At 39.9% G+C, this 12622-nt stretch overlaps 1 protein-coding gene across 1 annotated transcript in view; it reads left to right on the top strand.

The window, feature by feature from the left end:
* dnah9 (dynein, axonemal, heavy chain 9) overlaps window positions 1–12622 on the top strand; it is a 428033-nt gene that overhangs the window by 78827 nt on the left and 336584 nt on the right. The window contains exons 31-32 of the mRNA XM_037691599.1: window positions 7246–7485; window positions 7683–7843. Coding sequence (XP_037547527.1) covers window positions 7246–7485; window positions 7683–7843 — 401 coding nt within the window. The remainder of the gene's footprint in view (window positions 1–7245; window positions 7486–7682; window positions 7844–12622) is intronic.

Genomic DNA, 12622 nt, shown 5'->3' with positions numbered 1-12622 from the left:
ACACACACACACACACACACACACACACACACACACACACATATATATATACTGTATACAGTGCCTTGCGAAAGTATTCGGCCCCCTTGAACTTTTCAACCTTTTGCCACATTTCAGGCTTCAAACATAAAGATATAACATCTAAATTTTTTGTGAAGAATCAACAACAAGTGGGACACAATCGTGAAGTGGAATGAATTTTATTGGATGTGTCAAACTTTTTTAACAAATAAAAAACTGAAAAGTGGGGCGTGCAATATTATTTGGCCCCTTTACTTTCAGTGCAACAAACTCACTCCAGAAGTTCAGTGAGGATCTATGAATGATCCAATGTTGTCCCAATTGACTGATGATGATAAATAGAATCCACCTGTGTGTAATCAAGTCTCCAAATAAATGCACCTGCTCTGTGATAGTCTCAGGGTTCTCTTCAAAGTGCATAGAGCATCATGAAGACCAAGGAACACACCAGGCAGGTCCGGGATACTGTGTAGATGAACATATGCTGTCATATATTCATAAATTAAACGGATTCTTTCATTTTTCTGGACTGTATAATGACGTGCATTGACTTTAATAAAATGTGGACGGAAACGTGTTTATCTTTGACTCACCAACGACAGTGGGTCATTTATTTAAAAATGATTTAAACACATCATACATTTATATTAATTTGGCAATTGATTTCAACAACAACACTTATTTAGCAAGTTTTACAAGGAGGAAACAATACGGCGATTGTTTCCCTGCCTCACAACAGACATTTCTGAAAATATCTGGATTAATTTGCTAGCAGGATAGAAGAATTTTAAAGATGGAAAATGAAGTTTATCTTGAGAGAGATGGGTGAGGGAATTTGTCTGTTTTAACCAGAACGACACGCTCCTTCTAGACCAGCTTAACCCACGGTACACTTTGGTTGAGATCGACTCTTTACCTTTGCAGATGATAATTTCAGCGTTGGTGTAGAGCTTTCCTTTCAACTCTTCCAGCGTCTCCGTAAGAACAGCTAAACCTCAGGAGTCGTGAGATCATCCAGAACAGACTTTTCATAATTCCCCTGATCTTCTCCCGTTCAGCTTATTTTTCTTCCTCCAGCATCCTGAATTCCAGCCTTCTGAACTCTGGAACTGCTGTGAACTAGGAAGTGGTGCACCTTTTAAAAAGGGTCACTTCCGGTTCATTTGAGGACTTTCTGATTGGTCGATGGACCAAACAGAGGTGTGTTTTTGTGATGTAAGGTGTTATTAAAAAGTCAAGGAAAAAGATTAAGTGTTTAAGAACAGACAGAAGATTGTTATGAAGAACTCAGACTTCGTGGAGTCAATTCTCTAGTATCTTTCTGTAAAAGTTAAACATGACATTTCTTTTTCAGTAAACTTGCAGTTGACCGAAACTTGAACTTTGACCAACTTACACAACTTGCTCATTGAAGACAGAAAATCAGACAATGCATCATTAACCTGATTTCTACTTTGAATGAGGATTAACAATCATTATTACTGTTTCACAGTTGAATTAAAAATGATTAGTTCACTTCAACATTTAAAAATGGTTTGAACTAACACAATTTGATTATCAAACATTTGTAAAATAGTAATGATAATAGAAAGTAGTGTTCTTTCACTTGATTAATTCAAGAAAGAAAGTCTCAGGATGGGTCAACCTGTATTTCTGGATTCAAATCAATGAAATGACAGTTTCTGTCCCATAAGGTCCTTAAGGTCAGGATTTGACCTCAGGCCTAGTTCACTACAACTGTCATGGAGAATTTTAAAGCTGGATTTGGATACAAAGGTTTCCCAAGCTTTAAACATCCCAAGGAGCACTGTGCAAGCAATCATATTGAAATGGAAGGAGTATCAGACCACTGCAAATCTACCAAGACCCGGCCGTCCCTCTAAACTTGCATCTCAAACAAGGAGAAGACTGATCAGAGATGCAGCCAAGAGGCCCATGATCACTCTGGATGAACTGCAGAGATCTACAGCTGAGGTGGGAGAGTCTGTCCATAGGACAACAATCAGTCGTACACTGCACAAATCTGGCCTTTATGGAAGAGTGGCAAGAAGAAAACCATTTCTCAAAGATATCCATAAAAAGTGTTGTTTAAAGTTTGCCACAAGCACCTGGGAGACACACCAAACATGTGGAAGAAGGTGCTCTGGTCAGATGAAACCAAAATCAAACTGTTTGACCACAATGCAAAACGATATGTTTGGCGTAAAAGCAACACAGCTCATCACCCTGAACACACCATCCCCACTGTCAAACATGGTGGTGGCAGCATCATGGTTTGTGCCTGCTTTTCATCAGCAGGGACAGGGAAGATGGTCAGAATTGATGGGAAGATGGATGGGGCTAAATACAGGACCACTCTGGAAGAAAACCTGTTTGAGTCTGCAAGAGACCTGAGACTGGGACGGAGATTTATCTTCCAACAAGACAATGATCCAAAACATAAAGCCAAATCTACAATGGAATGGTTCACAAATAAATGTATCCAGGTGTTGGAATGGCCAAGTCAAAGTCCAGACCTGAATCCAATCGAGAATCTGTGGAAAGAGCTGAAGACTGCTGTTCACAAATGCTCTCCATCCAACCTCACTGAGCTCGAGCTGTTTTGCAGGAAGAATGGGCAAGAATTTCAGTGTCTCCATGTGCAAAACTGATAGAGACAAACCCCAAGAGACTTGCAGCTGGAACTGCAGCAAAAGGCGACGGTACAAAGTATTAACGCAAGGGGGCCGAATAATATTGCAAGCCCCACTTTTCAGTTTTTTATTTGTTAAAAAAGTTTGACACATCCAATAAATTTCATTCCATTTTACGATTGTGTCCCACTTGTTGATTCTTCACAAAACATTTTAATTTTATATATTTATGTTTTTGAAGCCTGAAATGTGGCAAAAGGTTGAAAAATTCAAGGGGGCCGAATACTTTCGCAAGGCACTGTATATACATGTATATATACTGAGGAAAATAAATATTTGAACACCCTGCGACTTTGTACGTTTTCCCACTTTGAAATCATGGAGGGGTCTGAATCTTTCATCTCGGGTGCATGTCCACTGTGAAAGGCATAATCTAAAAAAAAATCCGGAAATCACAATGTATGATTTTTTTTAATAATTCATTTGTGTGTTACTGCTGAAAATAAGTATTCGAACACCTGTGAAAATTAATGTTAATATTTGGTACAGTATCTTTGTTTGCAGTTACAGAGGTCAAAGGTTTCCTGTAGTGTTTCAGCAGGTTTGCACACACTGCAGCAGAGATTTTGGGCCATTCCTCCACACACATCTTCTCTAGATCAGCCAGGTTTCTGGGCTGTCACTGAGAAACACGGAGTTTGAGCTCCCTCCAAAGATTTTCTATAGGGTTTAGGTCTGGAGACTGGCTAGGCCACTCCAGAACCTTGATATGCTTTTTACGGAGCCACTCCTTGGTTCTCCTGGCTGTGTGCTTTGGGTCGTTGTCATGTTGGAAGACCCAGCTCATCTTCAATGCTCTAACTGAGGGAAGGAGGTTGTTCCCCAAAATCTCTCACTACATGGCCCCGGTCATCCTCTCCTTAATACAGTGCAGTCGTCCTGTCTCTTGTGCAGAAAAACACCCCCAAAGCATGATGCTCCCACCCCCATGCTTCACAGTAGGGATGGTGTTTTTGGGATGGTACTCATCATTCTTCGTCCTCCAAACACGGCGAGTGGAATTAAGACCAAAAAGTTCTATTTTGGTCTCATGTGACCACATAACTTTCTCCCATGACTCCTTTGGATCATCCAAATGGTCATGGGCAAACTTAAGACGAGCCTGGACGTGCGCTGATTTAAGCAGGGGAACCTTCCGTGCCATGCGTGATTTTAAACTATGACGTCTTAGTTTATTACCCACAGTAACCTTGGAACCAGTGGTGCCAGCTCTCTTCAGGTCATTGACCAGCTCCTCCCGTGTAGTTCTGGGCTGATTCCTCACCTTTCTTAGGATCATTGATACGCCACGAGGTGAGATCTTGCATGGAGCCCCAGTCCGAGGGAGATTGACAGTCATGTTTAGCTTCTTCCATTTTCTACTAATTGCTCCAACAGTTGATCTTTTTTCACCAAGCTGCTTGGCAATTGCCCCGTAGCCCTTTCCAGCCTTGTGGACGTCTACAATTTTGTCTCTGGTGTCTTTGGACAGCTCTTTGGTCTTAGCCATGTTAGTAGTTGGAGTCTTACTGATTGTGTGGGGTGGACCGGTGTCTTTATGTAGCTACCGACCTCCAACAGGTGCTTCTAATTTAGAATAATAAGTGGAGTGGAGGTGGACGTTATAGAGGAGGACTAACAGGTCTTTGAGGGCCAGAACTGTTGCTGATTGGCAGGTGTTCAAATATTTATTTGCAGCAGTAACACACAAATGAATTATTTAAAAAAATCATACATTGTGATTTCCGGATTTTTCTTTTAGATTATGTCTCTCACAGTGGACATGCACCTAAGATAAAAAATTCAGACCCCTCCATGATTTCTAAGTGGGAGAACTTGCAAAGTCGCAGGGTGTTCAAATACTTATTTTCCTCACTGTATATATATATATATATATATATATATATATATATATATATATATATAATCAGCTGATCAGCTGCAGCAGGGAGCTTCCACTGCACTTGTGTGTTTCACACATTGTGCAAAATCCTTTAAAATAACCAATTTAAATAAACAACGCATGGCTCATCCATCATTACACAGCAGTCCTTCAATTATCGTGGGGGTTACGTTCTAGACACCCCCGCAATAGGTGAAAATTGCCAAGTAGGAACGCTATATTTATTTCGGTTTTTTTTTTTGTTGTTTTAAGGCTTTATAAACCCTTCCCACACTCTTGCAATATTCTTAAGAATGTTCTAAACTCTTAATTTTACATAATTTCTACAACACATGTACTGTATATGCACTACACATCAATCCATCCATTATCTTTACCCGCTTCTTCCTTTTTGGGTCACTGTTGCCGATATCCATTAGTCACTGTGCAAGAGGTGGGGTACACCCTGGACAGGTCTCCAGTCCATCACAGGGACACGTAGAGACAAACAAGACAAACAACCATTCACTCTCTCACTCAGAGACAATTTAGAGTTACCAATCAGTCTAACATTAATGTTTTTGGTCTGTGGGAGGAAAGTGGAGTACCTGGAGAAAACCCACACATGCACGAAGAGAACATGCAAACTTCACCCAGAAAGGCCCCCCGGCTGGGATTTGAACCAGGTTAACCTTTGCGCTGAGAGGCGGCAGCTCTACCAACTGCGCCACGGTGCTGCATGAACTGCACAGTACTGCAAACTTTTACTCACCATCTCTGCAGATCAACAGCTTGGTTCCTGTTCGGCAGACCTACCATGCAGCATGAAGCCCACCTCCACGTCCCGGTTGATGTGCATGTGGATATTTGAGCTTCAGGATTATTTGCGACTTTCCTGCCAGTTCTGCAAGCCTAACAGACAGGGTAGATTTGCATTGCAAAATGTTCTCTCCATTTCAGCAGAAGTAAGCAGTTGGAAGCACTGTTGGCTTTTGGGTAGTGTAGTTCTTTAACTGGCATTACAGTATAGACTTATTGAAAGAAAAGTACAAAATGGCGGCGCCTATCCAAAGTTTTATAGTTTTCATTAACTTCTTATCTCGAACCATTCCAATCATGTGAGTAATTAAAATTGACTGTGAAAAACTGCGAAAGTCAAACCGCAGAGTATCGAGGGACTATATATATATCCTGATGCATGCTCAAGAGAAGGTGCTATTTAAGAGACTGAGCTGAATACAGCTCCTCAGACTGAGGAAGTCTCTCGGATGAGAGACGAAACGTTTCTACATTTTTTTGTTGATTTGCTTTGTTTTGTTTTTTTGAATGTCCAGAGGACCAGATTTAACCTTTTTAGACTATATATATATATACATATATATATAATATACATATATATATAATATACATATATATATAATATACATATATATATATATATATATATATATATATATACATACATACATACATACATATATTATTTTTTTATATGTTAGTGTGTATAAACAAACCACTCCTATAATTTGAGGAAACTATGCATTCTAATTTTTATATTGCCTAAAATCATTGTTTCCTCAAATATTAATGGTGGCCCTTGGGATGGTCAAAGTTTAGTCGACGGTGGTCAACGCCACCATTCACCACCTTCTGGCTGGAGGTGGTGAAAAATCTAAATCAGTCAGTGGGGGGTACATCGGCTTACCGCTTGTTAACTTCAATTTCTGTGCAGGGTCCTGGGGATCTGACAATCTTCTGCAGCAATTTAGCTGAATGCAGTATACACCTTTCCATCACATGACCAGACATATAGTCAAAGGAGCCAGACAATTTTTTACACTTATCAATATTTAATGTAATCTGCACATTTTTTTATTTGAAGGAACCCAGAGAGCCTGGAAAAACAGAACATTGTTGACAGCAGAAAAAAAAAAAAACTTTTACTTCATTCCAAACATCTTAAAAAGTTAAATCTGGTCCTCTGGACATTAAAAAAAAACAAACAAAAAAACAAAGCAAAACAACAACAACAACCAAAAAATTTAGAAATGTTTCGTCTTTCATCCGAAAGACTTCTTCAGTCTGAGGTGCTGTAAAGAGCTGTCTTATAAATAGCTGAATACAGCAGCTCAGATTGAAGAAGTCTTTCAGATGAAATATGGAACGTTTCTACATTTGTTGTTGTTGTTGTTTTGCTTTGTTTTGTTTTTTTGAATGACCAGAGGACCAGACTTAATTTTTTTTTATTTTTCTACCTGAATTATTGAGCATGCATCGATATTCATTCCAAACATTTATTACTTTGGGCCTAACATTACATAGAATATGGCTAAATTCATTTATTTATTTGTTTTTTTTTCATGATTAAATTATCTTTAATTACGGAATAGGTGCATGTGTGATGTTAAGTCAGTATCTCACTGGCTGCAACTGTTAGCAACTATTTATTAAACAGCCTTTGCAAGAAAGTTTTAAAACTATTTAAAAATTGGCTTCTCCAAATGTGACCACAGAGACTGCAACCAAAAACTTTATATTTCTATTTTCAAATCAATCTGAAACATTCATAACACATTGAGATTTTGTCAGTAGAACAAATTTATCTATACAAACAACTTTAATGTGCCCTCCGTCTCGTCTTCATTGTCTGAAATGTCCTCGTTCACTCAGGTTGCGTTGACCTGCTCTCAGATCTGGTGGACGTCCGATGTCAACATGGCTTTTGCTCGTCTTGAGGAAGGCTACGACATCTCCATGAGAGAGTACTACAGAAAGCATGTGTCCCAGCTCAACGCCCTGATCTCCATGCTGATTGGCCAGCTCACGCCCGAAGATCGGCAGAAGGTCATGACCATCTGCACCATCGACGTCCACGCCAGAGATGTGGTGGCCAAAATGGTGGCTCAGAAGGTGAGAAGAAAAAGCCCCGTTCACTTTTAGTTCCTCACTGTGACTGCTGCTTTAACTCAAGCTATCACCACTGAGCAATGCTCTCCAGATATTCAGACAATGTCATTACCATAATTACAGGCTGGAAAAGCATGGATTATTTTGGGCTTCATCTCCAGTCTTGGCACCAACGGTTGGTTCTTTTGTTTCTGTATAAGGTGGAGAATTCTCAGGCGTTCGTGTGGCTCTCTCAGCTGAGACATCGCTGGGATGAAATGCAGAAGCATTGTTTTGCCAACATATGTGATGCCCAGTTTCTGTACTCGTATGAATATCTGGGCAACACGCCGAGATTAGTCATCACTCCTCTGACAGACAGGTACGTGGGCAGCTTTGTTCCCCGAGCTCTAGTTTGTTCTTGGATGTCACAAATGCAGCAAATGATGAAGGATTTCCTCACGAAAAAGAGTCATTTCAGAACAATAGCTGCATTTATGTTTATTTATTCTGTCACAGAACATTGCATACATTGTTGTTTTGTTTTTTTTTTGAATGTCCAGAGGACCAGATTGAACTTTTTTGGATTGCATACATATTTAACAAATTAAAAAATAGGGTGATTCAGAGCTAAAACCAAACATTGAGAATGTAAAACTGGAGTTTTACATAGGTTGTGAAAATTTGCAACAGATAAAAAGAATATGTTTTAAAACTAGAACTAAAAGTGGCACAACGATGGCCCCCGTCGCCGAGGGATTTGAACAATAAAACTTTGTAGTTTTTGAGATTAATATTTTTCTGGACTGGAACTGAACAAGGAATGCAAGTAAATCTTAAAGTTTTTGCTGCAACATATACAAGTGTGTAGGAGTTATGAGTGAACAGAGGTAGTGGTAACAATGGTGTACCATGCCTTTTGTCCAGTGACTGCAGCAGATAGACACCAGGCCCCCAGGACCCTGCACAAAAATCTAACAAACTGTACACCAATGTCCCCCATTGCCAAGCAATTTTATTAGCTTATTATTATTTTTTGCTTGTCTGAATCAGCGCAGAGTGATAGATCCTGGCACGTGGAGGGAGCATTTTTTATCCACCACCAGGTGTGATGGTGGAGCCAGGGCGTGGACAATGGTGGCCCTGGCCACAGATTAGTCTTTGGCCACTCCAATCATTTGAGGAAACTATATTTTCAAGAAATATAAAATTAGAAAGCATAGTTTCCTCAAATGATAGACGTGGTCGGTTTACATATACAGTATTCTGGTAGTAGCCATCTTGGATGTTGACGTGGCAAGTCAGTTTTAAATAGTGATCTTTCTTATGTCTAGATGGATCTACTCACCAAAATGGAGGTGAGCATATTGCTTGTTTGTGACCAAATCAACTATACTTTTAAGTGGCATAAAACCTAGAAACATAGTTTCCTCAAATTATTCGGTGGCTGGTGGAGGCCATCTTGGATTTTGACACTGACTACCCAGTTTACGATAGTGGCCTTTCTTACGCCCATATGTAGCTGCAGAGACTGGAATTTGGTATCCCATTTATTTTTCAAGTTATAATGCTCACAAGACAGACCGAGAGAGGACGGGTGGAGGGTATGTTCAACTTCCCCTCTTTGCTGCGTGATGGGAAAATAAACAGAGACCTTCCTTTTGAGTCCCCCTTTACTTTTACTGTTATGGGACACAAACTGAAATGTCAACTGTTGTGTGGTCCTGACACAACAGTTATAGAGTTTGAAGTTTTTTATTGATTTTGAAGGATCCAAATCCATAGATGCAACAGCCACTATTCCCTTCCTCTCTTAGAGAAGTGAATTATGTTGTATTTGCTTTTGTTTTTGCTTTTTTTTCATTTGTCATCTCAGGTAAAATTCATTCTGCAGTCTAAACTGAAAGACATTTTGTGACAATAATCTATGAGTCACATAAAGTTCTCCAAGACAACTCAAACTCAAGAAATTTCACAGGTCCACCCATGTTATGGTGTTGTTATTTGGTTGACTCATTTTGCCCGCTGCTGAAGAGTAAGGCCAATAATGTCTTCAACCATGTCTGAGTGTGCCAAGGTGTGTGTGCATGTGTTTGCTTGTCATTAATGTTAACAAAATGTCTCCTGAACTACTGAATGAGTTTAGTAAAACTTGACTGTACATCCAAAACTCGTTGACATTTGGAGCCCACCCAGTTCAAGATGGATGCCACAACTTATTTACCCTAGCCTACACAAAAATGGCTATAGTTCAGTCACATTTACAGACAAGCCAAATATACATGTGGTAGTTGAGAGTCAAACATACTTTGAGCCCTACCAAATCTCACTGAATATTTTATAGTTTTGAGCAAAACTGTGATAAATCCATTTTATAGTTGTCTTCAAAATTGTAACATTGTTTTTCTTCCAGTGCATTATGCTCTAGAAGCTGGTCACACAGTTAAAAGTAGTGTCCAGAAGTTGTACATTGATGGAAATAAGACCACAGCAGGATAATTTAGGCTAATGATAACATTCACAGTTCATCGTTGTGACTTTCAGCTTGTTGAAAATGCCTTGAATTATCAAGATATCTCTAATTTAAATTGACTTATCCCCTTTTCTGCCTGAGCTTCAGAGAAAATATTGGAAAAATATGAATTGAAACTCAGTTTGAAATGTATAAACCAAAACAAGTAAATGTGCGACACACGGCCGTGCATACATGGCACATAATTAAAAATGATGCTGCAAGTGTGAATGTTCATGTTTTGAACCACTTTGGCTATGGCTGCCTCAGAGGAGTCGACGGAGGAGGGGGTGAATCCCAGAAACCACTTATCACCAGCAAACTGGTTGGTCCACCGTGTGTGTGCTGCTTGTGGGACTGAGTTTGTTGTGGCTCTTTGGACTGATGAAGTCCTTTAAATGAAGTGTGAAATGTTTTGCCCCCCAAAAAAAACAAAGTCCGGATGATTTGACTTAACTTTGTTGGATTTATTACCTGGATTTTTGAGCATGAGCTTTGATGCTGCAAGTAGTGTTCAAAATGTAAAAACATGAAGGTGTTCCTTAAATGGTTCTTATCAGAGCTGTACCGGCTGACACATTAACATCTTATCAGGACTATGATGCTATCTGGAAGTGTTTCGTGGACAAATCTCACCATCTTGCCGTCAAATGCATATGTAATGTGTAGGGATGGGCCATATCATATCGTTCACGATAATACCAGTAAAAAAAGGCTTACCCGGGAAAATAAATGATATCATGATATGCTAATTTCATGACGTAAGTTTTGTACGTCAGTGTTTGTCCCACCCCCTTAACTGAACCGAGCGCGCCAAACTACCAAACTGAACTGCACACTCCTCCATCCACCTGTCGGTACTGGCGTAATGCTAATTAGCTGGGCACAGTACTAGCTAGCTTAAATGCTAATGACAAACAATGCGCGGCTCAGCTGCGTTTATCCATCCAGCTCTAAATTGCGGCTACAGACAGTGACAGCTCAACTCAGTGTTGCCTGGTGAGAAATGTAGGATTATCGTACTAGAGACATAAAATTATCGTATTTTGAAGAAAATTATCGTACACCCATCATAACCAAAATAAGAAATCTATTTATGCATAGTAGTGATGGGCCTGCTTCCAGACTGGCTCTGCTTCTACTTTTCTTCTTTTCTTTTCCTCACTCATGAGGCGGGCGCAGCGGACTATTCAGCCAATCATGGCCGTTGTTCTGAGGCAAACGCAAACACGTCACTCGTAGGTAACATTTAGAAAAGCACGATTGGCTGGAATTTCCAGCCAATCGTACATCTGTTTGCAGACACAGATGCCTTCAGGGTTCACAAAAAAACTCCGATAGACAGTTGCGACAGGCTGATGACAACCGATTACAACCACACATTCACGGAATGGTCAAATTATTGTATATTTGGCCTTTTTAGGGATTATTGATCGTACATCGTACAGAGGGCAAAATTGTCGTACAAATACAATAATTATTGTACACCTGGCAACACTGGCTCAACTGTCTCTCCCTCCCCCCACCATCACACCTCAGCTTTTTTCTCTCCCCCCACCCCACTCTGAGCTGCCGGTGCGGGTGCAGCTCGGCTCTTAACTGCCGGTACAAACACATGCAGCTCAGCTGTGTCTCTTGAGTTCCACACTCCATGGACCAAGAAGTAATGTGTCTATAAATGTGCTTGCTGGTAGAGTTTTTTGATGTCTTAAATCATGTCCTGACAAGGACAAAATATGAAGAGATCTTTTTATAATACCACTATCCTTTCCTCATGTCTTTCCCCTTTTCTATCTAAAGAATAAGGAGCCTCGCTCCTAGGAGCTGCAGCCATGTGCACTCCACCCATCTTGCGGACGACTACAGAATATAATCTCGCCATACTTCGGTGCAATAATAATAACGCTTATTCTGATTCTGATTCCGATTCTATGTAGCTACCACAATAGAGTGAGTGAGTGCCAGCCATTCAGTCAGTCAGTGAATGAAACATAGCCATGGTTTTCTCATAGATGAGCACCAAATCTGGGACACGATTTATGCCGTGGCTGTTATGCCATTCAGTCTGATTACTGAGTCACAGAGGTGGCCTAGAGACAAGTTTTAGACGTTAAAAACAACAACAAAAACAGCAATGTCTAACTTTGTGTTGAGCGTGGAACTACAGTTGTAAACAATCCCATTGTGTCATTCAAACACAAGCAAAAAGAGAGAGAGAGAGAGAGTAAAGTGCTGTTATGGCTGTTGTGTTACTAAGCTATGCCTAGCTAACAGCTCTGGTTCCCACATTTGGTCCTGCAGCACATTGCTCTGTGTTCATTCTCACCCATTCAGCTGGCTGCTCTGAAGTTTACATATTTCTTTTTACATAACAGCACATCAAAAATGTTCTGCACACCATGGAAATGTTCTCTTGATTTCCAAGAATAAATCTTCAAATCAAATATATGTTATTCATATAGTACATAAAAAAAAAACAGCTGTTGGGATGTACAAAAAAACAGTTTTTTTTTTTTTTTTAAACTGGACTTCTATTCTTCAGAATAAAAGTCCAGTTGTTTTTGTTTATTTTTTTTATTGATCTTGACCTGGATGACTGAGAATCCATCCATCCATCCATCCATCCATCCATCCATCCATCCATCCATC

This window comes from Nematolebias whitei, chromosome 17 (genome assembly GCF_014905685.2).
Source record: "Nematolebias whitei isolate Nwh7 chromosome 17, NemWhi1, whole genome shotgun sequence".
Classification (NCBI taxonomy): domain Eukaryota; kingdom Metazoa; phylum Chordata; class Actinopteri; order Cyprinodontiformes; family Rivulidae; genus Nematolebias; species Nematolebias whitei.
This window is presented reverse-complemented; position numbering and strand designations above follow the sequence as displayed.